This window comes from Cajanus cajan, chromosome 10, assembly GCF_000230855.2.
Source record: "Cajanus cajan strain Asha chromosome 10, NIPB_CcT2T_4, whole genome shotgun sequence".
Lineage (NCBI taxonomy): Eukaryota > Viridiplantae > Streptophyta > Magnoliopsida > Fabales > Fabaceae > Cajanus > Cajanus cajan.
This window is the reverse complement of record NC_138526.1, coordinates 41938785-41964961: the sequence shown is the minus strand read 5'-3', so window position 1 is coordinate 41964961 and position 26177 is coordinate 41938785. Positions and strand designations below refer to the sequence as shown.

The following is a 26177-nucleotide window of genomic DNA, read 5'->3' as shown; positions in this document are numbered from 1 at the left end:
TATAATATGTTGTGTCTGGGTGGCTCCACGTAAGGTGATAACCTCTCTATATCCGAATCTGCTTAGTGAGCTTCATGTGAAATATATAATTTTATGTTTAATTAGATCATATATATTAAGAATTTCATATGGCAGAACTGCCCTAAATGACAGGGGAACTAATCCATGCATGTCTCGGGCATGTGTTCTGTGTTACTTGAAAAGTGGAAACCTTACTTTCGTAATTTGTAAATTTGATCGAAATATATGGTTAATTCTTTATTAGGTTTTGTCTGTGCGCCCTGTTTAGATAGCAGAAATCATTATTATCAACAATTTTGTTTGGCTAAGGAAAAAAGGGTTAAAGAAGGTTGTGGTTATCACATGGTTCATTATTATTAAGTCTATTCATATTGAAAATTGAATAGTTAGATTTAACTAGGTATGTTTATAAATATTAGGTTTTGGTCTATGCGTCTTTAAAAGTAGGAAGGTCTTTTTCGCTTTAGGAATAGTGAACTAATCTTTTGTAGTGCATGAAATGGTATTGCATGCAGACAACGATGGATGTATATATAGTTTTGATTTGTATTTCTTAGAAAAATATATAAAGAAATACTAACCCTAGATTGTTAATGTAACAAAATTAACAAGATAAATTTACTTAGTCATCCTAGTGCCTTGAAAATTTTCATGGTCAATGTCTTCCAAGTTGCTTCCAAATTCATCATGTCAAATCCTATACCGGATAAAGAATTCACTAGCCTCTAAATTATGACTTGTTCCGGATCATAAAAAGCATCAGAGATCTCATATTAGTGATATTTTGATGGACGTAGATTTAAATTTAATTAATTTAAACTTATAAAATTAGCTTAAAAGGTATTGATTATTTTTATTTATATATTTCATTTTGGTCATATTATTAGAACATGTGAAATTATTGTTTCACACCAACAACAATAAGCGTTAATATTATATTAAGAATGTAAAATTTTTATTTTTAACATAATTCAATCCTGTACAGTCAATTTACAATGATCCTCTCCACTTAAATAATTTAGAATAAGATCTATATAACACACATCTCTCATATATATAGAAAATTAAACATCTAGAGTGTAGAGTTTACGAGATTAGCTAGACTGCAAAAATTTTAATAATATGTAATACATAAACCCTCACTCTTATACAAGTCTAAACTTATTCTCTACTACGAAGTCAAGAAGAGACTTTTTATCAAAGAAAGGAATATCAGTAAATATCACAGTTTAACAATAATTATTAGAACAAACTTTAATATCATCTAAAAATGTAGATTTAAACATTATGTTTAACCTTAGAGAATTGATATATAAAGTAAAAATAATTTTTACTTGTATATTTTATTTTAATTATATTAATAATTGATATGAAATATCCAACTATATATCCTGGAAATCACCGATTTGCGCATGGGCTTCTAATTAACATTACCCACTATATATGAAGCTTTCAAATCTCTTAGACCACTGTTTGGGTGAGTGATTTAGGTTAATTATATAACAATTTTCTTAGGATACACAATGTTTCTCTTTGCCTAGACCCTCAAACCCCGTGCATATATATATATATTATTCTTAAAGATCTCCATGTAGAAGTGTCATTTTCATGTCCAATAGCTAAACATCCACGTTTTGATGTGCTACCAAGCCCAGTAATACATAAATCGATCGAAGTGTGTCTCACCACTATCTAGTGAAAATATTATAATTCGCCCTTTCCTTTTAATAATAGCCCTTTAATAAAGGATAACTTTATATCTAACACTTTTTGAACCACTTTGAACCATGGTCATCACTCACTCACTTGTATTCATCTTGAATACATTCCTTCTGTTTGATAAGGTGACCAGCCTCCAAGTGTGATTAATTCTTTTGCCAAAACTCCATACCTTAATATACTTGGGTTGATTAATCTTATTATATAGTCACATTAATCTCCACATGTTTATCTTCACTCTTCACCTATTTACCTAAATAGTAGAAAACTCCAATACGTACCGAGTGAGGCATTTCATCAATAGAAAAATTGACAGTAATAACATTTATCTTTAGCTAGGGACTATTATATATTTTCAACTCATGCCCATTCCCATAAACAACCCATATTTAGTCTAAACTATAGAGTATCCTCATTAATTAACATGATAATAAAGGGTCTCGTCTTTACCATGCTCAACCATTTAAAATGGAATGTAGTACGAATCTATACCATTGAAAAAGATTATTTATAATAGCAAAGAACATGATTATTATTTTGGAAAGAGATGCAACATGAACCTTTCAAGCCATGAACGGAAGCCAATAAATTAAAAACACAAAATGTTGTTGATTCATTTTTGAAGGGCTCAATGCGTACGCCTAGCTAGGGTTCCCTCTAACGTTCATATGAGCCACATAAAAGATCTCTTTCATATTTTCAATAATTTTATTCCATATCCATCCTAGATGGGTAATTATATTGTGACGAATCAGAGAATGATTCGAATTTAGGCAATCAGATTAAAGCAGCGTGCTAGCATGATTAATTTCCTAGTACCTGTCGTACGCCACATAATATAAAAACCCTAACTACAAAGAAAAGGAGTTAGCTTTCAGATCAGGGAGAAGATTATACTACGATGATAGCAAATATATAATAGCATTCCATGAGAGAATATGCTACTAGCATAAACCGTTCGTGGTTTATTCTTCTATTAAACTTTCCTTTCATCATTTTATCAATCGATAAACAAAATTAATAGATGAATATCTAAATAACTCCTTAAAACATTATTCACAGTACTTTGATTCTGCAAAAAAATTATATATATATATATATATATATATATATATATATATATATATATATATATAGCATTTAGTCTCTCGAAACTCAATATTATAAACATGAACTAATTCTTAATGAAATAATGGAGGAATTAAAATGCCATATATATACTATTTTTAATAGACTATTTAGTGAATATTTTCCCCCTACAAAACTAAGTTGAGCCGAGTAAATTTTAGATGAATTACATGAAAAATAAAATAAAATATTATTACATGAATTATTATTGAAATTCATGTTTAAGTCGATTTATGTTTTGCTACTTAAACCATACTTACTCCCATCATCAACCACCTTTTTTTTACTCTTATAATATATTTTTTAATTGTTAAAAAATATTATGCTAATATTTTTTAGAAGCTAGATCAATTTTTATAATTGTTTATAAAATATTATAATGTGACTCCCTATAATAAAAATTACCATAAACATTAAAAAAATGTTACTATAATTTCACAAAATCTCGCATAAACTAATATTACAATTTTTCAAGACACACGTAGACATCAGCACACGTAAATCACCAATATAACTTCTTCTTCTTTTTTCTACAACAACTTATTTTTTGATATCTTCCACTCGCGTTACTTTTTATCTAACGGATCGCCACGTAAAAGCTTCACATTCCAACATAATTAATCTAAATCTAATGGAAGAGTCAATTCTATGTTCTCTTTTGTTGGAGAAATATAAAATATACACACAAAGAATCCAACCTTTTCTGTGATTTATTTATTTTGTTTCAATTAATTCTTTTTATTTACCTGAAGCCGCCTCTCAAAGTTTTGAATCAAGATGTAAGTCCAAGCAATAAAAATATTGGCACCTAGATATGGTGGAATTGTGGAAATTAAGCAAAACCAAATCAGTGTACGAAACATGATAAACTGTCTACCACAACAAATATAAAAATGTCCCGAAATTAAAGGGAGCATTAACTAAATATTATTAGTTAATTTTTTTTAAGACAATAGTTGCTTGATGTTGCCTAATGTCTAGGTTGAAACAGTAAGTGTAATAATATAATAAACGTTTAAAATATAATAAACAAATAATAATATAAGAGAAACATTTAGGGGGATGTATTGGATTAAGATTTTAAAGGACTTTTTTAGTTGAAAAAAGTCTTGTACGTAGATTTTAAAAGACTTTATAGAATTTTTATGACTTTTAAGACTTTGGAGAATTCTGCAAGACTTTAAGTCGAGATTTTAATGGATTCTACAAGACTTTAAAGTTATAATTTTAATAGATTCTACGGGACTTTGTAAACTTTACAGAATTTCATAGATTTTTTATATACGATAAGAGTTCAAGATTTTTTTTCCATACATTTAAAAAGAGTTAAAGACAAAAATAATTAAAAAAATAACAATGTCTGGATAAATAATAATAATAATTTCCCGTAATATCATGTGCTCCTAAATAGTATTCACCCATATATTCATAGTTATACTAGTCCTCCAAGCATTAACATCTTTTCGCTTTTGCTCCTGTGTTTTAATAATAGATTCAAAATTATGATTTTCATTAATCGACAATGTTGAAGATGAAGGTTCATATCCACCACTTCAATTGAAAATTCATCAGAATGACATTCTTTACAAATAAAGTTATGTAGTGTTGCACAAGCTAAAAATTATTCTAAACAACATTTCAAATTTTTTATAATTTGTGATTTAAAATATTTTATTTATAAATTTATAAATGGTTAAAAATATAGTGTGACAACTAGCCTACTCTCTTATAATTAAATATGTCCATGCATTTTATATTGGTATTTGAGTGAAATTTTGTCTTTCATACACTTTTATTCATTTAAAATATCTTAGAAATTTATAAACATCAACTATGAGAGTAAAAAAATATCTGAAATTTGTTACAAGTACAAAATAATTTTTAAAGTTTTTTAGTTGCTTTCAAATTATTCATCCGCAAAGAAATATTTTTAGTATTAAATTCTAAGATACTGTATTGTCTTATGTTAATTTTTTTTAAATATAAAAAATCCTAATTTCACAATATAAAAAGTGAAAAAATAAAATTCATAGTAAAAAAAAAGAAATAAAATAATTGTTGAGTCATAAAAGAAGGAAAGATAATAGTATTAAGATCCGTTATTATCTCATTCTACTCACAGAAATCCTAAGTCAAATTCTTCATCTTATATATATATTCTAATAAATCTAAATTTATTACAAGGTCTTGAAGATTTACAATTGATTATCACTACAAAAAATTATGTAATTAGTTGCGGTTTTTTTCTGGTGGTTTCCAAAAACCGCCACAAAATATTATTATTCTGGCAGTTATTTTAACCGCCACAAACGAACGATATTTTCAGCGGTTGAAAACCTCCACAATCTTTAAATACCTGTTTTCCCATCCTATGTCACACGTGACAACCATTTTTTTATATTATTTAAAAAAAATTCAAAAAACAAAAAATTATTCTTAAATAATTTAATATGAGCATTTCCCATTTTTCATTTTTAATATTTTTAATCAAAAATACTATTTTACTACTCTTTTTCTCTCCACTTTTTAGGGTTCACTCATTCATTCTCTGTTTTTTTTAAGTCAAAGAAGTTGCTCCTGATGTTAGAAGAAGAAATGCCAAGCTCTCATTCTCTTTTGTCTTCCCGGACAAACAATTGTTTCAAAGTCCAAGAGGTAATGTAATTCTTCTCTCTACTCAGCGTTCAATTATAGTTTCCTTACGATTATGGAAAATTGCAGAGAAATGTGACTTCTACGGCTACAATTGTGGTGGTGAAGGCATAACTTCAAAAAAAAGTTGGAACCCTAAAATTTCTTGAATGTTCGAGAAGGTAGATTTGGAAGGGAACGGAGGCGGTGCAATTTGGGGATGGCGGTGATGGAGATTACCGCGGTGGCGGAGAAAGACATGGAGTTGAGGAAATCGGCGTTCAAGCCAAACTCACCCGCTTGCAAGGCTGTTGTGGATCAAGAAAGCGGATTCGTTGCATAAAGACGATTGGGAATTTGGCCAGAACGTTTAAGGCGACGGAGTCAGATGATTGGGCCCTTGGTGAGGCTTCTGAACGAGAGGGAACCGGAGGTGCTGAGGGAGGCGGCGATTGCGCTCACGAAATTCGCGTGCACGGAGAATTACCTCCACGTGGATCACGCCAAGGCCATCATAAGCGTTGGTGGCGCCAAGCACTTGATTCAGCTTGTGTATTTTATGGATATATTGGACAATTTTATATGGTATAGATGGTTCTGATTATGTTAAAAGTTTTGATTATAACTTGTTTGTTGAGTTTGGTTGATATTGATTTTTACATGTTCATTTTAGGATGCTCCCATGACAACGAAGGTCATAATTGTTTGAAGTAGTCCATAAACACACGTGTAAGGAATTCAAATGATTGGATATCTCTTATTTGCATGTGAGTTTCTCTCTATCTCTGATTATATATGTGTGTGTGAATCTAGTTATGGATTTTATTCTGATGTTTCAGAGCATTGGGAAATATATGATCATCTTCAATGTATAAGTGTCTAAGATCAACAGAATGAAGAAAATTGAGTTTCATTTCAGATCGACAGAATAGTTCATTTCCTCCATTTTCAATAATTTTTCAACTGATTTCAGGATTACAAAAGCTAGCTTTGTTAAATTTGGAAGGGTGCCATGTAACAACTGCATGTTTGGATTCTCTTATAAGTTGAATTACTTGATGGATTTTTCATATTGATTCTGTTAATTTTGTCATTACTCATTATAATATTGGATTCCTTTGCAGGTTGAATTACTTTATTTACTTTTTATGCCGACTCTGTTAACTTTTTCATGATTAGATTATATTCAAATATTTATGTGGATTTATTTGTTTATTTTAAACTTCACAATGTTAGTATAGTATTCACTTCTTTGCTTTCTTCAACAGCTTTGTTTTTCATATTGAAGTTGAGTGAATGTTTTTCCTATGCAGCCCCATATGCATTCTAAACACATTCACATGCTGAAAAATATGACAACCCCAACTTCGTTGTGAAACTTTTAACTTTTACAAAATGGCACGATGAGATTTAGCAATATGAAAGTAGGTTTTGTACTTTTCCACCAACACTTTAGTTATACTTCCAGCCTATGCTTAAATATGCTGCGATAATTTATATGAAAGTTTATATCTCTACTTTACCTGTTAGTTTTCTTCCATCTTATTGTGCTTCAAAATTTGACTTTGTTATTTAACATAATTTAATGCAGTGATCGTGCTGTCAATAATCAAGACATGACAGCACATAGTTTCTTAGAAATAGGTGCAGCAGCTTTACTTGTAGGAGACATTGAATCTAAGATGAAGGGGCAACCATGGAAATTTTTTGGAACTGATGATATGCTTTACCTAGATCAGCTATTGCAGTCTTCCCCTGTAATACCAATTACTGATTTCGACTCTGCTCGTCCTCATATATGAGAGCAATAACAACATCTAAACGCACCAAGCCAGGCTCTCATCAAATATGGCATGTTCTTTTATCGACTTGCATTGATATTTTTCTATTTCTATTTTTTGTTTAAATTTTTTTTATCAAAGTTCATGACAGGATAAAAAATCTTACAGAAATTGTTGTGTTGAGCCAAATATTATATAAAAAATTGAGCTATCACCTTCAATATAGTTTAGAGTTATTGTGAAAGAAGTACTTAGGATTAAAAGGCAATGGTGCATAAAATTTTAGATTAGCCTGCAAAACACAAATGCATTAATATAAGAATCATAATTATACATTTCTGTTGTGTAGGCTTCTATGAAAATAAATCTTAATATAAGAATTATAATTATGCATTTCTGTTCATGAATGGAAATTTCTTATTGATTACTTGATCGGTTGGGGGTGGGGGGGGTGATGAATTGATTTTATAAATTCAGGTTTTCTCTTTGTACTCTTTTCTGTACTCATTTTGTTTCATGTAATCTTGTTCTTTTGCCCTGCATAGTGTCTTTTTATTCTTAAAAGAAATTGAAATTGTAATCTTTATGCAGTACTTTGGGGTTCTGTTTGGTTTGTTAACCACTCATTTCCATAAAGATTGTAATGTTCCATGAATATCAAGTTGTTTATATGGGCAAAATTATGTGATAAATATTTGAATTGGTTGCCAACTGTTTGATACTTTCTCTCTCTGGGGATAAATGTTTAGGGCAAAACTTAGGTACAGTTCTTTAGAACAAAGTTTCTATTCCTACTTTTTCTCACTTTGTAATAGTTTTCTGGTATACTTGTTTATATTTTATCTATGCATAGAATTGATCTCTTTATAAAGGTTAAATGAATCTGGGTTTGATGCGCTCTGTTGTTACTTTGTAGATATTTTTTAGGTATTTTGAACAGAAGTTATTTTTAAAATCTAGACACAAGTGGTAAACAAAATAGATTATATTTTTTGGGTCATCAAAAAGATTGATTCTATGAACAATTAAAATCTAAATAAGTGAAACAACAATATATGGGAGTCAATTATGATGTCACCACTGTTCTTGATTATCCTGTTGAAAAATAGAATCTAAAATTTCATAGGATTTTGGTATTGTTAAACCATATTAATTTCAAATTATTACTTTAAAAGGAAATGATATTTTCTACCATATTTTTCCAGACTCACCTTGTTTCTTAAATATCAGGATTCACCAGATACTGTGAGACTTCTGTCAGTTGCTGTTTCAATATTTGGACCACGGATGATTGTTGAAGAAGTCTTTATTAAGAGCAAAAGTCACATTTCTAGTCAGCTTTCTTATGATGAGGATAAAGTAGGGGAAACAAATATTCAAGAATATATTTGTTCCTTGGTGTTTGCAATCAAATAGTTGCTCAACCAGTGCTAGGCTAGAGTTATTGTTGGCACTGCTGGATGATGAGTATTTCTCAAAACAATGGTCTTTCATTATCAACTATGTGATTGGCCAACATTATGCCTTAATTAGTAAATGAAAGTAAATTAAAATAGCCTGGTTGATCTTTCAGCTAATAACATGATGATTTTGGGATTAATCTAACTAACTAACCCCTTAATTATTAGGAATTTAAATCTGATCCTTGTAGAATTGTACTTCACATATTTTAAATTACTTCTTTTTCCTCCAGCTTTAGATTTTATTCTCATTGATACCTCAAGTTATCCCAGGGGCACATTATTTGCCTGCATGCTGGGACAAAAATTGCATTTCTATTCATTTTGTGGCAGTGTAAAACCGCCAAAACATGACAAACAAGTCAAATAGAATTGCGTATTTGTGGCGGTTTCGGACCGCCAGAACATGTCAAACAAAAAAGCATTTTGTGGCGGTTTAAACCGCCACAAAGAGATTGAATTTTCTTGCGCTCAAAACCAGCATTTACAAAATGTCCGCCACAAACGGTTTTTGGCGACCGTGGATCCGGCGGTTGTTAATGACGCCGGTAAGGCAATTTGTGGCGGTTTTTAACCGCCAGAAACTGCCAAAATAACCGCCACAAATCACACATTTTTTTGTAGTGTATAGAGATAATGATATCAATTTTAGCTTTCACCTTTTCCTTTTCTTGATGCGTGTTAGAAAAAAAATTACTACTTAAAAGTTAAAATTTTAAGCATTTTCTATGTTATATATCTGAGGAACAAATAGAGCAAAATAGAGCAAGTAAATTAAAGATAACAGAAAGAAAAATAGAGCAAGTCAATGGCACTATTATTTACGTACGGGAGTTTCACCAAATAGGGAAATAAAATGGGATCAGTAGTACAGTATTATTAGTAGAGAAAAAATGGAGAAGACATGAGCATAAAAAAATGAAAAATTTACTTGAAAATTCTTGAAGCAGTTAGAAAGTCACTTCAAACAATCCTCCAAAATTTGATGGGTTTGGATGAGATTGTTTTATGAATTTGGTATTTATAGATTCCACTAAAAGTCCTTCAAAATCTTTCTAATACAACAATATTTTAAAATTCCTATATTTTTTTAATACCAATGGATTATTTTTAAGTTGTAAAAAGTCTCAAATGAATACTAATGGATTTTAATAGACTCTTTAAAAAATCTTGAAAATCCAGATTGAATACCACTGAATTATTTTAAGTGACATAAAATCTTGATTGAATACTAACATACCTTTTTACTAAAAAAAATCTTTTAAAATCCTATGAAATTCTAAACCAATACACCCCAAGTTCCTGAATAATTACACAATGATAAATAGCATTAAGTACAATAATATAATATTAATGTATAACACTGATTATTGTAATAATGACATCATTACTAACTAAAGCAGTGATAGAGTATGGGGGTGGGAGTGGTTGTTGACAATGATGGTAAGAGCCAACAATAGTATTGAACAAGAATGATGATGGTGGAACAACGATAATTATTGTTGTGAATATATTTGTTTATCGAATATTTTGTATTTAAGATAAAAAAAAAATGGTTGATAGTTTATTGAGTAACATGATAATATTTTTCTTTTAGTATTTTTCATCTAATTTGTCATGTTTTATGATTTTTTTTTGTAAATTAAATGTGAAATAATAATTAGTATGATTGTTTATTTTCTTTTATATATAAAAGCACTTCATTTTATTAAAATAAACATTTTTTTTACTTTTTAATGTATTTGTCTAAACTTTACTTTTTTTCTTAAATAAGTAGTTCTCTATTTTTTTTAAAATAATTGCTATTTACTTCTTACAATTTTGTTTATTTTTTTTTTATTTTAAAAAACACTGGTTTTAAAACACTTTTTTTAAGTTTAAATAAGCGGACCATATATTTTTTATGTCCAGTACCATAAGTTTTAAGGCTAAAGTAGATAAAGTAAATGTTCTGTTGTTGCAATTATTTATTGAAGAAAAAGAACAGTTGGAAAATGCATGTTTATTTTTCTCAAAAACAAAAGTTTTTACCTAATTATTTGGGCAAAAATAATCAATCACCACAATACAAATGACCTTAATAACACTTAAATAAAATTTTTAACAACATTTATTGTGTTGTCTATACCATGCTATTAAAGAGAGGTCTAGCTTTAGCAACACTTAAAAGTGTTGTTTTTGAACATAAATAGACAACACGTGTAATAAACTTAATTATTGGATTCCTCTATACTACATTATTTCAAAATAAGTGTTATTTAGGTCCCAATATTGTTTATTAAAGGAGCTATTTAATTATGCATTACAATAACACTTGTCGTGTCCTTGTCAAAATTTTAATTTAATTTATATTCATTTTGTATCTTTTTGCTTTTAATATATAATTAAATTGGTTTCTTAACGTTTTGAATGCTTAATGCTTTAATAATCCCACTCAATAAATTAGTTTTGTTAATCAATAAAATTTCTATCAAAGTTTCCAGAGTTTTCCTTATAATATGACAATCTAAAAGTTTAATACACATGTAATATCAATAGAATTGCAATAACCAAATCAAAGTGCAAAATGTTTAATTCAATTCACAATATAAAATCATAAAAAAAATAAAGCAATTTGTATTGTTGAACATATAAATTATTTTAAAAAAATCAGACCACACAATTGTATTACAATAGTTTCTAATAAAAACTATACTAAACTATAATTTTAGAACATATAACGACATTAAATTTTCTTAACTTTAACTAATTGATCATAAGAGTAAGTAGCAAATTGTAGTTAGAAAAGTACTACAAAATAAAAATTGAAATAAATGTAAGTTAGAATTGAATAATATTGAATGGTATGAAAATTAAAAATTAATTAATGTGATAAAAATAAATTATCATTAAAATTACATATTATATTTGGAATCATATTTTTATTTTGTGAAAGAGTTTTTTCATGAATCTCATCACATAATAACTACATCCAATTGTATTGATTTGATAGGGACACTATACAAGCCAAAAGAAAAAGAAAAGATTAAGTGAATGAAACATTATTGCTATTTTTAGCAATGAATTTGGCTAAAGAATCGAAATAAAAGACCTTTTTACATACTTGTATACAAATCCAAGTGATTTTGTTTTATATAAATTCCGACACCTTGGTTCCTTCTCACAAACACAATAAATGTACAATACTTTAGCAAAATAAAATATATTATTCAAGTCATTACATTCAACATCTCTTATATTTATTATATTGTATATAAATATTTGTAACTTGTCAAATATATCCTTCATGTTTCATTTATCTTTTGGATCACTATATAAGAAATCTAAATTATAAATTATCTCTTATGTGACATCGATGAATCCTTAAAAAATTAGCTAATAAATATAGTTAGCAAATTCTATATGGAGTAGAGGGTAGAAAGTAGTACTTAGTGTTGCTAGGGGGTTGACTTATCCTCATGAATATACATACTATACTACCCAAAGAGTGATGTCTATAATTTTGGAGTGCTAATGCTGGAGTTGATTATTATAAGAAAATCAATAGAACTGTAAAAATACATTGTGAAAGTGGTCAATAATACAATAGATAAGACAAAAGACTTGTAAAGTCTTTAAGAAATTATTGACTTGACTACTTATTTTTGCAATGTGTTTGTTTTGAGAAGTCAGTAAGATAAAAATTGTATTTATTGAATAAAAATATCAAATTATCTTTATTTTTTATATTTTTTCAATGATATTTATGTCATTTTATATATTTTTCTTCTATATTTTACACAAACAAACACAAGTTTTTATTTATTTAATCTTTTTATTTTTCTTTCCTTTCAAATAGCTTAACTTAATGCAGTTAAAACTCTAAGGAAGACTAATTTCCAACAAAATAGAAAGATATTCCTATACCAAGAAAAATTATATTAAATAGCTTAAAAATGTTCTCATTTTTCTTTTCTTTTACCTCATTTCTTTTCTATGCTAAACAAAACATCAGAAATATCCTATTTGAGATATGAACGTACACTAAATATAACTACTTCTATGTGTATAAATTCGAATCATAATTCGTCACGTTCTTTTCCCCATAACTTAACCCTAATACCTTGATTTTATAAAACATATATGGTATCTTCAATTCATACCTTCCAAATAGTTATGGACACGATTCATTAGTTACTTTTATTACACCTTTTAATACTCTTGGGTCTCCTTTCAACCAAATTTACCAAATCATTTTAATGAATCAATGAATTAAAGTTTTCCATCAGAATCTTAGAACTCAAACATAGAGTGAGTGGGCTATGATCCACAACACAAGCCCAAAGAAGACTCATCAAAAGGCCCATAAAAAGCAGCAACGCACTCCACCCGCCACGCCGGCGCGTGCGGATCCCTTCCGGGGACTGGTCAGCAACAGAGCCCGTCCGAAAAGGCGAGTTCGTTTCACGCGCCACACCCCCGTCTACGCAAACTTTTCAAAATTTCGCAAACGAAACCTCGCGCCACAAACTCCCATCTCCATTCCACTGGCGCGTGGGCAACACGGCACTCCCTCTCTGCACCCCAATTGGTGCGTGACTCCCACGCGCGAAACCCGTGGCGAGTCCGTGTCCCCAAAATTTGGTGCTATAATGGTTCCCTGTGGCGCAACCCCAGACGCGTCACCACCCACACGCACCCACCGTTGCCGTACACCTGTGACGCGATAAGAGGATGTGATATCCCGTTTATATACGTAGAGAGAGAAACACTCCGAGAGTTCTAGAGAGAGAAACTCCGTCTCCAGAGAGAGAAACTGCGAGATCTGATCGGAACCGAGGTAACTCTAGCTCGAAACCCTACTACTCTCTTATCTGCTTCGCTTTCCTTTTTCGCTCTCTTTCCTTCTCCGTCGATTCGTGTCTTTCACTTCTAGGTTATTCTTATTCTCCTCCGCGCGCGATTCGTCCTTTTCCGTGCTCGTAAAACCCTAGGTTAGGATTCTAGGGTTCGGGGAAGGTTTCAGGTCGAGGGAAAACGAATTAGGGTTTTGGATGTATGGCTTCGGGGTCAATAGTTGGAGATGATGGAGCCAAAGAGAAGCAGAGATACACGGAGAGCAAGGTTTACACTAGGAAAGCGTTTAAAGGTCCTAAGAACAAAGGTAACGCTGTGAACAACGTCAACGCCGTTCCTCCTCCTCCTCCCTCCGCTGCACCTACTACCAACAGTTCTGCCACGGTCACCGCCGTTGATTACAACAATAAGGACAACAGCACTGTCGATAACGGTAATGATAGGGTTAAGGATAATTGCAATAACGTCTCGGCTCAGCCGGCGGTGGTGCCGGAAGATGGGAATTCAGCTCGGCTGCATGTGAATTCGAGGTTGGACGCGGTTTCGGATGACTCCTCCAGCCTGAACCGTCTACAGGATGAGCCTTTGAGTCATCATGTTCGACAGGACAGTGTTGCCGGCTTGCGAGAGCAGTCGCCGGTGCCGGAGAATTGTGTTAGGATCAGTTTGGCTTCGCGGTCTAAGCAGGAGAAGCGGGAGCTGAGGAGGAAGCTTGAGAGTGAGCTTGATAGGATTAGAAGTTTGGTGAATAGGATTGAAGAGAAGCAGGGGCTGCTTGGTGGTGGGTATGGTAATTCAAATATGATGTTGGATCATGGGGTTGGTAATGGGGTTGGAGCTAAGCGTGCTCGCTCGGAGGCCACACCTGCGGTTGTTCCACGAGAGCATGCCCACACGGAGGCAGCATCTGCCGTTGTTCCACGAGAGCGCGCTCGCTCGGAGGTTGTGTCTGCCGTTGTTCCACGAGAGCGTGCTCGCTCGGAAGTGGCATCTGCTGTTGTTTCACGAGAGCCTACCCGGCCGTTGCATCAGTTGAGTGTGTCAGTGTTGGAGAATAGTCAAGGGGTTGGTGAAATTGTGGAGAAGGAGAAGAGAACACCCAAGGCGAACCAGTTCTATCGCAATTCAGAGTTCTTGCTTGGGAAAGATAAGTTTCCACCTGCAGAGAGTAACAAGAAGTCTAAATTGAATGGGAAGAAGCATGGCATGAGTGAGATGGGACATGGACATGGAATGGGATCCAAGCTCTTAAAGAGTTGTAGCTCATTGCTTGAGAAGTTGATGAAACACAAGCATGGTTGGGTGTTTAATTCTCCGGTTGACGTTGAGGGTCTTGGTTTGCACGATTATTTTAGTATCATCACACATCCAATGGACTTGGGTACTGTTAAGTCCAGGCTGAACAAGAATTGGTACAAATCACCCAAGGAGTTTGCTGAGGACGTGAGACTCACATTTCGCAATGCCATGACTTATAATCCCAAAGGGCAAGACGTTCATGTAATGGCAGAGCAGCTATCAAATGTGTTTGAGGAAAGATGGGCTATAATAGAGTCAAATTACAACAGCAATATGAGATACGGCCTAGATTATGGTGCAGCTATCCCTACACCTTCGCCTCTGTCTAGAAAGGGTCCTTCATTTCGGCCCCCGCCAATTGATATGAGACGGATTTTGGATAGGTCAGAATCAATGACACAACCTCCAAGAATCATGAGCATCACTCCTTCTTCTCGAACCCCTGCTCCCAAAAAGCCCAAGGCAAAAGATCCTCATAAAAGAGACATGACATATGATGAGAAGCAGAAACTTAGCACAAATCTTCAGAGTCTACCTTCTGAAAAGCTAGATGCAATTGTACAGATCATTAAAAAGAGAAATTCAGCACTTTCCCAACATGATGATGAAATTGAAGTGGACATTGATAGTGTGGATACTGAGACTCTATGGGAGCTTGATAGATTTGTGACCAACTATAAGAAAAGTTTGAGCAAAAACAAGAGGAAGGCTGAACTTGCTATTCAAGCTAGAGAACGAGCTGAGCAGAATGCCCAGCAGAAGGTAAAGTTTTCAGTTTTAACTTCCAACAGCTGGTGTCTTAATTGGCTAACAATCATTTGCTAAGTACACTATTTTTTCATGCTTCTTGTAGAGCCAGGAGCCAGTTATGGTTGAGATTCCAAAAGAAACACCAGCAGGTAATTCTTAATAATGGCATTATTAATTTCTTGTGGATCTCATTATTGAATTAATTGATTTTTATGTATCTTGTTTGCCTGTTGATGAGCAGATGAAAGGAACATTCCCCCATCCTCACCTGTGCAAGGGCAAATTCAAGGGGATAATGGGAGTAAGACAAGTAGTTCAAGCAGCTCAAGCAGCGATTCAGGCTCTTCATCAAGTGGTACTTTAATTAATTATTTAGTTATGAGATGTCTTACCTATTATTCATGCTAATGCATGCTAACTTCAGTTTGTGAATTTAGTCATGTGTTCTTTCTGATCTTTATTTATTTATTTATTATATTTTTGCAGATTCTGATAGTGATAGTTCCTCAGCATCTGGGTCTGATGCAGGTTCACAAAGAACCTGAACACATTCTGTCAGGTTGAATCACAACTACCTATGTTTTATCTTGCTATGTGCTCCACTTTTTTTTTTTTTCCTAGTATGTGTTCTGCGTCATACCATTTGTACTCATGTCATTCATTACATAGAGTGACATAGGTATTTCTCACGATGTTTTTTCTTTTAACTATCATGATTTTGTTGCTCATAAATGATGAGTAATACTGGTTTACCTTAGATTTTTAGTTGAATGCATTTCTGGTGCTTCATGCTTGTTATAGGTATACTGTTACTTATCCATTCAAGCTGAATATGTCTGCGTATTGAAAATTTAAGACAATCACATGTTACAGGTTTAATAATTAAGATTCAATTTAAAATTGAATGCTGTGCCAGTGCCCTGTGGTTAATTTTTGGAGTGTGGGTTTGTCTTTACTCTTTAGACTCCTTGCATTTTGCAGATTTAGTGGGAATTTTTTGATGCCATTTTCTGTAAAATTTAACATCTATTTGTATGCTCTTCCTTTTTGAAGACTTCTCATTTTAAGGTCCTAAAAATGAAACATTTACCTTTTTGTGGGACTGTATATTCTCTAGTATACCTGTTTGCATATGTTCCACGTTTTATTTTATATATTCCCTCCATTCGTTGAGAGCATTTTTATTGGCACAACCTATGCCATTCTAGATGTGCTGAATTTAGTTTTTCTGGTCGTGTGTAATTGTCCTAGGAAATGTGATTTCCACTAAAATGCTTTCTACTATTTCGCTAATTGCTCACAGCTGATTTTTTTTAAACTGGTATTGTGTCTGCACGGGTGTGAACATTTATTGTGCCATGCTGATGGAGATGCAACTTTGATTATAAAGAGATTATTGGAAGATTGCATATCAGTATACCTAGAGTTTAAACAAATAATATCTGCTTGAAAATATTGGAAGCATATGGTCTTGGAAAGTAAATTTACTGTGAAAAGTCATGTTTTCTCTCGTATCTCATAATTCTCTGAAAGTTATTTGGTATTTGGAAATATTTGGTAGGGACCAAAGTTTTAAAAACCGGACCGGTCATCGAACCGGTTAAGGTATTGGGTCAGTGGGTCAAAGGTTGAACCGATGGGTCACTGGTTGAACCGCATGACTCGATTTTTATTTATTTTTATTAAAAAATATTCATATTAAATATATTTATACTTATAAATTTTAATAAATTCATATCTTATTTTAAATTTAAATTTTTCTATCTTATTTAAAATTATTTTTATTTTTATTTTGTAAAAAAATATATAAAAAAATTACATGTTAAACGGTATATTAATACAAATTAAAAATATAAATAATATGTACATATATAATATGCTTTCAATTAATATCACAAAATAATATATGTAATATTTACATAGATATTGAATTATTAAATATATAATTTAAAATTAATAATATACTATAAAAGTTATTTAAGTTGTATATATTGCAAACAAATATATTAGAACAAGTAGTCATTGTTATATTTAATAAGACTCCTTGCTTTTTCATTAAGAGATTCAATTTTCATTATTATTTTTGTGATTTATGGTCCCTTAAAAAAAATTAAAAAAAAAAAAAAAAAGTGGTTGAACCGGTTTGACCCACCGGTTCACCGGTTGAACCGGAAAATTGACCGGTTCAATCCGGTTTGAAACGGGTCGACTGCATAACCGATCCAACTTCAGATTCAGACCGGCTGGACCACCGGTTCCCGGTCCAACCGGTCCGACCGGCCGGGTCGGTCCGGGTTTTAAAACACTGGTAGGGACTGTCATGAATGCAGTATTGAAGGATTCTTTTGTAGTACTACATTTGTTTGTAAATTGATTTTTATTTATTATTATTATATTTTTTTTTTGGTTATGGAGCACTAAGCGGTGCCACTATTAGCATTATCCCCGCATACTGTTTTATTAGATTTTACAATGTACGAGTTTGTGTTTGAAATGCTGGTTTCTGTCTACTTATTACTGTTTGTCTATCTGTTAATGATGATTTGTTTTGCTTATTCTATTACATGTCTTATCTGCGTTTGTGATGTTATCCATTATAAACTAGAGAAACAGAAATGCATTCTTGTGGAATGACATCTTTATCTTGTACAATGCTACAATTTGCATATAATAGCTATTTATGCAATATTTGTCTTGATTTCTGTTTTTCGCATTCACAATTTAACGCAATTATTTTTTTCTAAAAGTATAGTACCATGTGAATTGAACTAATCAAAATCACGTGCCTTGCAATTTATCAGACTGTCTGAATATATTGATCACAGAAATTGTGTACTGCTTCTAACTTTTTATTCGTTGTTTCATTTCATGTGGGTGCGGCAGATCTCTGATATTTAAGATTAGATACTGATGCGATGATTGCCTAGTTGGTTTTTTTCTCACTTCCAGATTATGGATCTGAATTTAGCTGTTGGTTTTTTAGAGGAAGCATTCTCGAGGCCACATGTGATCCTACAGATGCAGTATGGGATCACTTTCTTTCATCTGTTGGAATTGTTGCACCACTGCTGTATGGCCTTATTTGTGATAACACGAACTCTTGTAAAATATTTGGTAGAATGTGATGATAGGTAGTTCTCCGTAGCAGTGTACATTGCTAACTACTGCTACTCTCATTAAGTTCCATTGATGACTTGTTTTGATTTTGTGCTGGCAGATTCGGGATTCTTGCTGTTATACAAAGATAGTCTGTAATTCAAGTTCTTGAAGTCATTATTGGTTCACATGATATCTCATTCCATATGGTAGCATGAGTTTGGCATCAGTTTGTTTAATAATGATATAGGGGCATTAAGGAAGTACATTTTCATCCTCTGGTTTTGAGAGATATGATCCCGAGCTATTCAGTTAATATTATCTTTTCCGGCTCTCAAATTAGGCTGTGGATGTTACTACAGTTGTACAGTCAAGGAATACAGATATGTTAGGCCTTAGTTTTTGGTTAATGCGTAGAACGAAGTTCCTTTTTTCAAAATGGCCCAACCATTACACGCGTATTCCCATTTTTATTTAACTAGTAGGATTTGGTATGCCTTTAACTCGTATTGGACTGGAAACCGCAAGTGTGAACAGAACTGGTGTTCAACTGTAATTACTCATAAAAAAAGGTTAAGGTGTTTTAACAGAATTGATGTTTGGTACACTTTTTTAGTCAAGTGTAGCTTTTAACCGTTTGGAAATTTTCTGGATGATCAACGCTCAACGGTTATCGATTAAAAGTTGAAGATATCTTTCCGGTCTTGGTCATATTTGAGGTATTCGGTGGTACCACATCTTCTCTATATTGCGTATTTTGAACAGTATTTATTAATTGCTTTATCTTTTAAAAAAGTGAAAGATGGTAAAAAAAAGAATTGTTTTATAAAATAAAATAAATAAACTAAAAACTTAGTAAAACAGTTTATAATTTATAATTTCTAAATATGTACTGTAAGGGCATTGGTTAAACAAATATTGAGTTGGGTATTTGTGAAAATTGTGATAAGAGTAAGCTTGAGTGGAGAATCATAATTATAAGTTGGTAAGAAGCAATGTGAAGTCGAGAATAGACACGAAACGGTATTGATGCAGCGTCTGAAACTTGAAGTGATGCTGATGTCAGTATCAGTATCAGTATCAGTATCAGTCTCCCGCTGCTCTCACGGTTTTGCCTTGCATTTCAAACCCAGACGCTTCACTTCATCTTGTCTGAAGGTTTCACCGTGGCGTGGTTTGGATGAATGGAGGAAGAGTTCTCTGAACGAGAATCGCAGGTGGGGAGAAAATGGTCCAGAATCCAAACCCCAACCCCAACCCCAACTCGTTGATTCTCCATTGGAGCAAGCTTCTTCCTTGGCAGAGCTTGGTTCTATTGTTCTTTCCACCAGCGACCCTCTCGCGAAGTCTCACCTTTCTCACATGGCTTACTCGATGTGGCGCCGCCACAACCTCCCCCTCGGCATTTCCAAACCCCCCTCTCGACCAGCCCGACCCCCAATCCCCCAATTGGTTCCTTTTCTTTATCACTTGCTTTCTTATAATTTCAATTTTCGTTTCTTTTTGCAAATTTCAGGATTAAGTTAATTACCGCAAACTTTTTTCATGTTGCTCAGTTATTTACCCAATCACTGCCTTAATCGTAAACCACGCCATGGATAGTTGCCATTTTACAGTTTGTAGTTGTAACTTGTTTCTATTCTTCTTTTTTACCGTGCAGCCCAAAGTGTTTGTGTTGTATGCCTATTCTATATTGTTATGTATTCAGTATGTTTGACGCGTATCTAGGGATTATCTTCCATTTTTATTTTTCAAGTTTTATTAACTAACGTGTTTGAAGTAGTATGGTTTTGATATGTTGAATAGGATTAAAATTTTGAATGCAATTACACTAGTCAAGATTACACTAGTCAAAATTTTGAAGTAGTATGGTTTTGATATGTCTACCTTTCCTCTGTATCTTCAAGTTATAGTAAGTAGTAGTAGGCAATTACACTAGTCAAGATTTCTTTTGAATTGGACTAAAGATGTCTTTTTATATTGAAAGGAAATTGGCTTTTTGTTATGACCACAAGTAGGTTTTTAGTTTCTTTGGTAAATTGTGATCGTCATTCACTTATATGGTTATATGTATTAATTAGAAATGATAATGCGTCTTTACAAATGTTCTGTATTTATGTAAAAATGTTTTGTATTTTTTTAATAATGCTGTGTGGATTCCTGAATGTTTAATTTTCTTCATGGTTTGAGCTTCATCATAATCATGTGTGCATAACGAAGTTATTCTCTTTCACTTCAGGTTTCTCCTAAGGAAATTCCTTCTCCCAAGGACTCAGGTTTGCCCCTGAATGCTTATATGCTTCATAATCTGGCACACGTGGAGCTCAATGCAATTGATTTGGCATGGGACACTGTCGTCCGATTTTCTTCCTACAGTGAAATTCTAGGGGAGGGGTTCTTTGCTGACTTTGCTCAAGTTGCTGATGATGAAAGCCGCCACTTCTCTTGGTGTGCACAGAGGCTATCTGAGCTGGGTTTTAAGTAAGCATAGTTGTCACTTAATTTTGTTTCCAATTCTTGTTAATTATGCTGATTTTCTGAATCTCCTTTCCAACCAGATATGGTGATATGCCAGCCCACAATTTGCTATGGAGGGAATGTGAGAAATCATCAGACAATGTTGCTGCACGTTTGGCTGTGATCCCACTAGTCCAGGTAACACCCACCCCTTCAGTCTTCCTTGCAAATAGATGTTACCATTTGGTGAAAAACTGCTCAGTAAATATGATAATGTGGCTGTTTTCTTGAGACTGTTTATCTTTTTCCAGCTTATGTGTATCAATTATAGGATATGTGATAAGTAGAATGACTCGTACTGATCTAGTAATAAAAATCATTTTATGCTTTGAAAGCTGCTGGTTTGGTATTTTGGTTAGGCATCATTGTCTATTCGAATAAATCTTTTTTTATATGTGGGTAGAAATTGATGTAATAGTGCTGCTGATTTATGGGTTTCTGAAAAATTTGTCTGGATTTTGGAGTACTTTCATGAATATTACCGGAGGATTCCTTTGTATACAACCTAATTAATTAGGGCCTCATTCATTAACTTCTTTGTTAAAGTTATAATGGTTGGCATTGGCATCAATCCAGAACCACGTTTTACATCAATATACTTGCCCATTGACGTATATTTTTCACTAGCTATTGCCTCTTGCAGAAGGAGAACAAGTTTTTTAGAAAATGCCTGGAAATGCTTCCCGTCATTAACCACATGCTACAGAGATACATAAGCTTTGAATCATGTGAGATGTTCTAAACGTATAAATTTATTTCACTTGTAGGAGGCTAGAGGACTTGATGCTGGGCCACGCCTGGTGAAAAAATTAGTTGGCTTTGGAGATAATAGGACATCTAAGATTGTGGCTAGAATTGCTGATGAGGAAGTTGCACATGTTGCAGTTGGTGTCTACTGGTTTGCTTCTGTCTGTCAAAAAATGAATTGTGCTCCAGACTCCACTTTTAAAGGTTGTGAAGCCTGGTTAATATCAACTTATCTTCTCACATACACACATATTGAAGGCATGCAATGTTCAACATAAAATGTTTCTGTAACCATGCAGACTTACTGAAAGAATACAATGTGGAACTAAAGGGTCCCTTCAATTATTCAGCTCGAGATGAAGCTGGCATCCCCCGTGATTGGTAAGATATTGTACATAACAATTGGTTTTCTTGGCTGTACCTACGATATTTCAGGCTTACATGAAATTCCGTCCTATCACTTCCATCTGAATCCTAACATTTTGGTTGGTTCATATTTTCCTGTTTATAGGTATGATGATGCATCATCCATAAGCATTCAGGACAAGAAAGACAAAGATGGCAACAAAAAACAGCTCTCAGCAGTAAGTGACAATCATCTTCCTCATTTCAGTAATTTTTATGAGTTTAATTTCTATGTACGTATAAAATTGTCAATCATCAAAATTCACAGTAGATATTGTAAAAATCAGTAAACTTTTCATATATGTCAATTTGTGATTTGATGACTTTAAAGTCTATTTACACTATCGGTGCACAAGATTTTTGCTCTATTTATATTTAACTTTCTTCTTGCTTAATAGTTAATATAGATGTGTATCGATGTGTTATTACAGGTATATGAGAGGCTGGCTTCCATCATTGCTATGGAAAAAGAGAATTCAAGTTTGACTAAGCCGCCCGAATGAATTTTCACAATATGAGCCATTTCCATTTTCAACTGGAAAGATATGAACTGATATTGCAAGTCTGGAACTTATCTCCTCAACAGCCAACCAACACAACATTATCATCATCATATGCTTTGAAGTGATACATACGTTTGGTGATGCAATTCTTTCTATTAGCAACCTTATTTGACTGCAAAATCGGAAATTCAGTCCCCGTGTGACGCGTCCACTATTGATGACAAGTGTCAGCAAAAAGAGGAGACAAAACATATTCTTTGTTTTGCGTACATAGACACCGATGTAAATATAAAAAATTTTAATATTTGATGAATGTGTATGATCATTAGAGGCTTAGCGTGATACCGAAGTTGAATGAAGTCAATGAGCATTGCTTAGCTTCTTGGATAGTGTGCCGGGCCATTAAATCCTTCTCATTTTTTTATTTTACATTTACATCGAAGTGATAAAGATAAAAATAAATAGGCAACAGAGACACACCATCATGAACTTGAAAAGTTAAAAAAATTAAAATTAGTATATCATCTATACTCGTATAATTGATAGGGAATGGAATATAGCATACAAGTCCAGGTTGTCAATCTGAACGGTAAAGCACAGAGAGAAGGAGAATCTTTAAAAGCCAAAAAGCAAAATTTTTAAAACAATATCCGGGACAACTCTAGTAAATATGTATTGATAGAGTTACAATGTAAATCAATTATAATTAGAAATGAAAAGTCAACAATGTTAATGATATATTGCCTTATAATTAAACATATTATAAAAACAATTATACTAGCAGTATTTATATGCATATTTTTCTCTTTTTATAATCTTAATCAATGATTTTGTAATTAATAATTTATTATAACATTTTATCTTGTAATTAAAAAAAGGTAAAAGTTGTGTTCCCTTTTCTGGAAAATTTGGTGTTGTGGGAATATCTATCGTCGGAGTGTGGTAGTTAGCTTTTGCTTAAAGGCTCGAAACGCGAATCTCTTCCCTTCTTAAGAAAGAGCAAGGGTTTCACCTACTCACTGCCACAAATTCATAGAGATGTGTAATTCAGAGGGCGAGTGCAGACCCTTAGGTTTTCTCTTGGGTCTCCCCTTCGCCTTTCTCTCCCTCATCGTCTCAATCGTTGGCATTGTCGTCTGGATCGTTGGGTACACTCTTCGCTTCGCTATCATCATTTTTCTTCAATTTAAGAACCATGGAATTTTAATTCAATTTTCGGCTTTAGGGTTCCCTTCATTTCTAATCTCTAACACGCTTGAGCCAAAATATCAAAACGATTTGCTTTCACGTTAATTTCTCCATAGTCATGTTTAAATACCAGCTAAGGTGATTTTAGGTACGTTTTTGCATGTTCAAGAACTGATTTTAGGTTTAGGTCTAGAATTAATTCAGTGGAAGCTAACTTTAGGTAATTTCTGTGTTGGATCACAAATTTTATGCTGAATTTTACTATTTATTCGTTTTTAATACATAAATCACATTATTTCTAACTCAATTTTGACCGTATTCAAATACACATGCCAACACTTTGGTTGATGATATTTGCAGGTTGTTGCTGACATGCATATGCCCTTGCTGCTTGTGCATAACGGTGTTAGTGGAGTGTGCGTTGGAGTTGGTGAAGGCTCCGCTGCATGTCATGGGCTGGTGCACTTCCCAGATTCCATGTTAGCTTCTGTTTCTACAAATTTTATTCTATCACAAAGCTCCTCTCTTGTATTTGCTGGTTTCCTTGATTTTATCAGCCCTTTAATTATTCTTCATTGGATAAACATAAACTATTCACTTCGTTCATATAATTAGCCCTATTTTAAATTTCAGACTGTGTACGAGAAAATTGTAAGTTTTAGTCCTTATATATACCCCTTGTTGTTAACTTTAGAAAGGACTTCAAAACCGTTACAAAGTCTTTCTCGCAGCTATAATTAAATTGCTGCAAAAAAATTATGTAGGGACTAAAACTTGCATTCTTGTTATATAGGAACTACCGGAGAGACTGAGTGAATAGGTTATTTATTTTAATTTTATTGGCTTTTGGTGAGTCTGGGAATTTGATGTTATGGCCTTTATTGTTGATTTGTGTGGTTTGAGAGTTCATAGTATATTGTGGTTTGTTGTACATATATTACAATAATGAACTTGCAGAAATTATTGTTTTGGCTCATTTTGATGACTGATGTATTACGGTTTGCAATGAAAGCAACATATTCGTTGATGGAAGATAGAGTGTAAATTGTATAATACAAACAGAAGCTCAAGGGTGGATTTGTCAATGGTTTGAAAATTTGGGTTGTTTTATCTTCTATTCTGGTTTATCCATCATTAAAGTCATTGTCAATTATCGTGCTTGTGACGCCAAAACAGAACTCTGTTTTGGACTTGGGATTTCTTGGGTACGAGTTTGGCGCATTCAGACTCAAGTTTAAACTATTATTTAATAAGTTCTAAACCAACCTCTGTTTTAAAAATTCTGCTTCCTTTGAAACTTTACTTTTCCCTCTTCCAAAAAATACTGTATACTAAACTGATAAATAATTCGAGCTTTACAGTCTGTGGTTATGCTTTTAATAATTTTAAAGTAAATGCATGATGCTTCCCTTCGAGTTAGGTCTCGCTTGCATATGTATATATATTTGCCTAAAAACCTATTTTGGTCCCTTAAAATAATTGTTTGTTTCAATTTAGTCTCACTTTTATTTTTTGTTTCAATTTGGTTCCAAATAAATTAATTGGTTTCAATTTGGGATTTCCGTCCAAATTATTTAAACGGAGTTAACTGTTGGCCACGTGGATGCCACGTAGATGCATAGGTGAATGCCACGTGGATGCCGTTTTTTTTAAAACACCTGGAATCAGAATGGCCCGTTTTGAAACCAGAACGGGCCGTTCTGGTTGCACTTTTGATGTGTTAATTTTGCATCCGGAACGGCCCGTTCTAGGTGCAAAATTAACACACTAAAAGTGCACCGCAGAACGGGCCGTTCTGGTTCCATACTGCTACACATAAACGATCAATGATTATAGTTCACGGTTGTGAATCATGGAAGGAAAAAGACTCAAGGTACAAAATATTTCAAACACTGAATTTGGTAATATTGTCAATGGAAATTGATAACTTCAATTACTAAACAGTTAGGCTATACAGTGTATTATTAAGGACAATGCAATGTATCACTAAAGACAATAGTAGCAGATTTTATTTCATTTTAAACTGGAGTGAACCACTTACTACCAAATTGAAACTATACAGTAAAGGATGAAATGACATGGTATTTTTCCTTGAA

The 26177-nt window shown here is 32.9% G+C and overlaps 4 protein-coding genes across 12 annotated transcripts; all 4 read left to right on the top strand.

Annotated features, from left to right (window-relative positions):
- Nucleotides 1-5369: 5369 nt before the first annotated feature.
- Nucleotides 5370-8833, top strand: LOC109810375 (uncharacterized). Of its 7 annotated transcripts, XM_083065421.1 has the most exons (6): nt 5380-5523; nt 5686-6084; nt 6173-6266; nt 6813-6923; nt 7091-7350; nt 8511-8833. In XM_083065421.1, the coding sequence occupies exons 1-3, from the start codon at nt 5449-5451 to the stop codon at nt 6206-6208; spliced, it is 510 nt and encodes a 169-aa protein (XP_082921547.1). In that variant the 5' UTR covers nt 5380-5448; the 3' UTR covers nt 6209-6266; nt 6813-6923; nt 7091-7350; nt 8511-8833. The 7 variants fall into 7 exon arrangements, 4 of the variants coding, with proteins under 4 accessions (XP_082921547.1, XP_082921549.1, XP_082921548.1 ...); XR_014430102.1 differs by lacking the exon at nt 6813-6923 and having other exon boundaries at nt 5370-5523; nt 5590-6084; XM_083065419.1 differs by lacking the exon at nt 6813-6923 and having other exon boundaries at nt 5382-5523.
- Nucleotides 8834-13396: 4563 nt separating this feature from the next.
- On the top strand, nt 13397-18841 carry LOC109810361 (transcription factor GTE4). 3 transcript variants are annotated; one of them, XM_083065418.1, is made up of 6 exons: nt 13399-13559; nt 13714-15637; nt 15729-15774; nt 15867-15980; nt 16112-16184; nt 18509-18841. In XM_083065418.1, exons 2-5 carry the CDS (start codon nt 13778-13780, stop codon nt 16168-16170), a joined length of 2079 nt encoding a protein of 692 aa, XP_082921544.1. In that variant the 5' UTR covers nt 13399-13559; nt 13714-13777; the 3' UTR covers nt 16171-16184; nt 18509-18841. The 3 variants fall into 3 exon arrangements, with proteins under 3 accessions (XP_020229394.1, XP_082921544.1, XP_020229393.1); XM_020373804.3 differs by having other exon boundaries at nt 13656-15637; XM_020373805.3 differs by having other exon boundaries at nt 13397-15637; nt 18609-18841.
- A 641-nt stretch (nt 18842-19482) lies between these two features.
- On the top strand, nt 19483-23282 carry LOC109810362 (uncharacterized). The gene is made up of 7 exons (XM_020373806.3): nt 19483-20173; nt 20961-21202; nt 21280-21376; nt 22006-22189; nt 22285-22366; nt 22497-22569; nt 22822-23282. Exons 1-7 carry the CDS (start codon nt 19751-19753, stop codon nt 22891-22893), a joined length of 1173 nt encoding a protein of 390 aa, XP_020229395.1. The 5' UTR covers nt 19483-19750; the 3' UTR covers nt 22894-23282.
- A 520-nt stretch (nt 23283-23802) lies between these two features.
- LOC109810400 (signaling peptide TAXIMIN 1) lies at nt 23803-25113 on the top strand. Its single transcript, XM_020373856.3, has 2 exons — nt 23803-24041; nt 24442-25113. Exons 1-2 carry the CDS (start codon nt 23932-23934, stop codon nt 24563-24565), a joined length of 234 nt encoding a protein of 77 aa, XP_020229445.1. The 5' UTR covers nt 23803-23931; the 3' UTR covers nt 24566-25113.
- Nucleotides 25114-26177: the final 1064 nt, after the last annotated feature.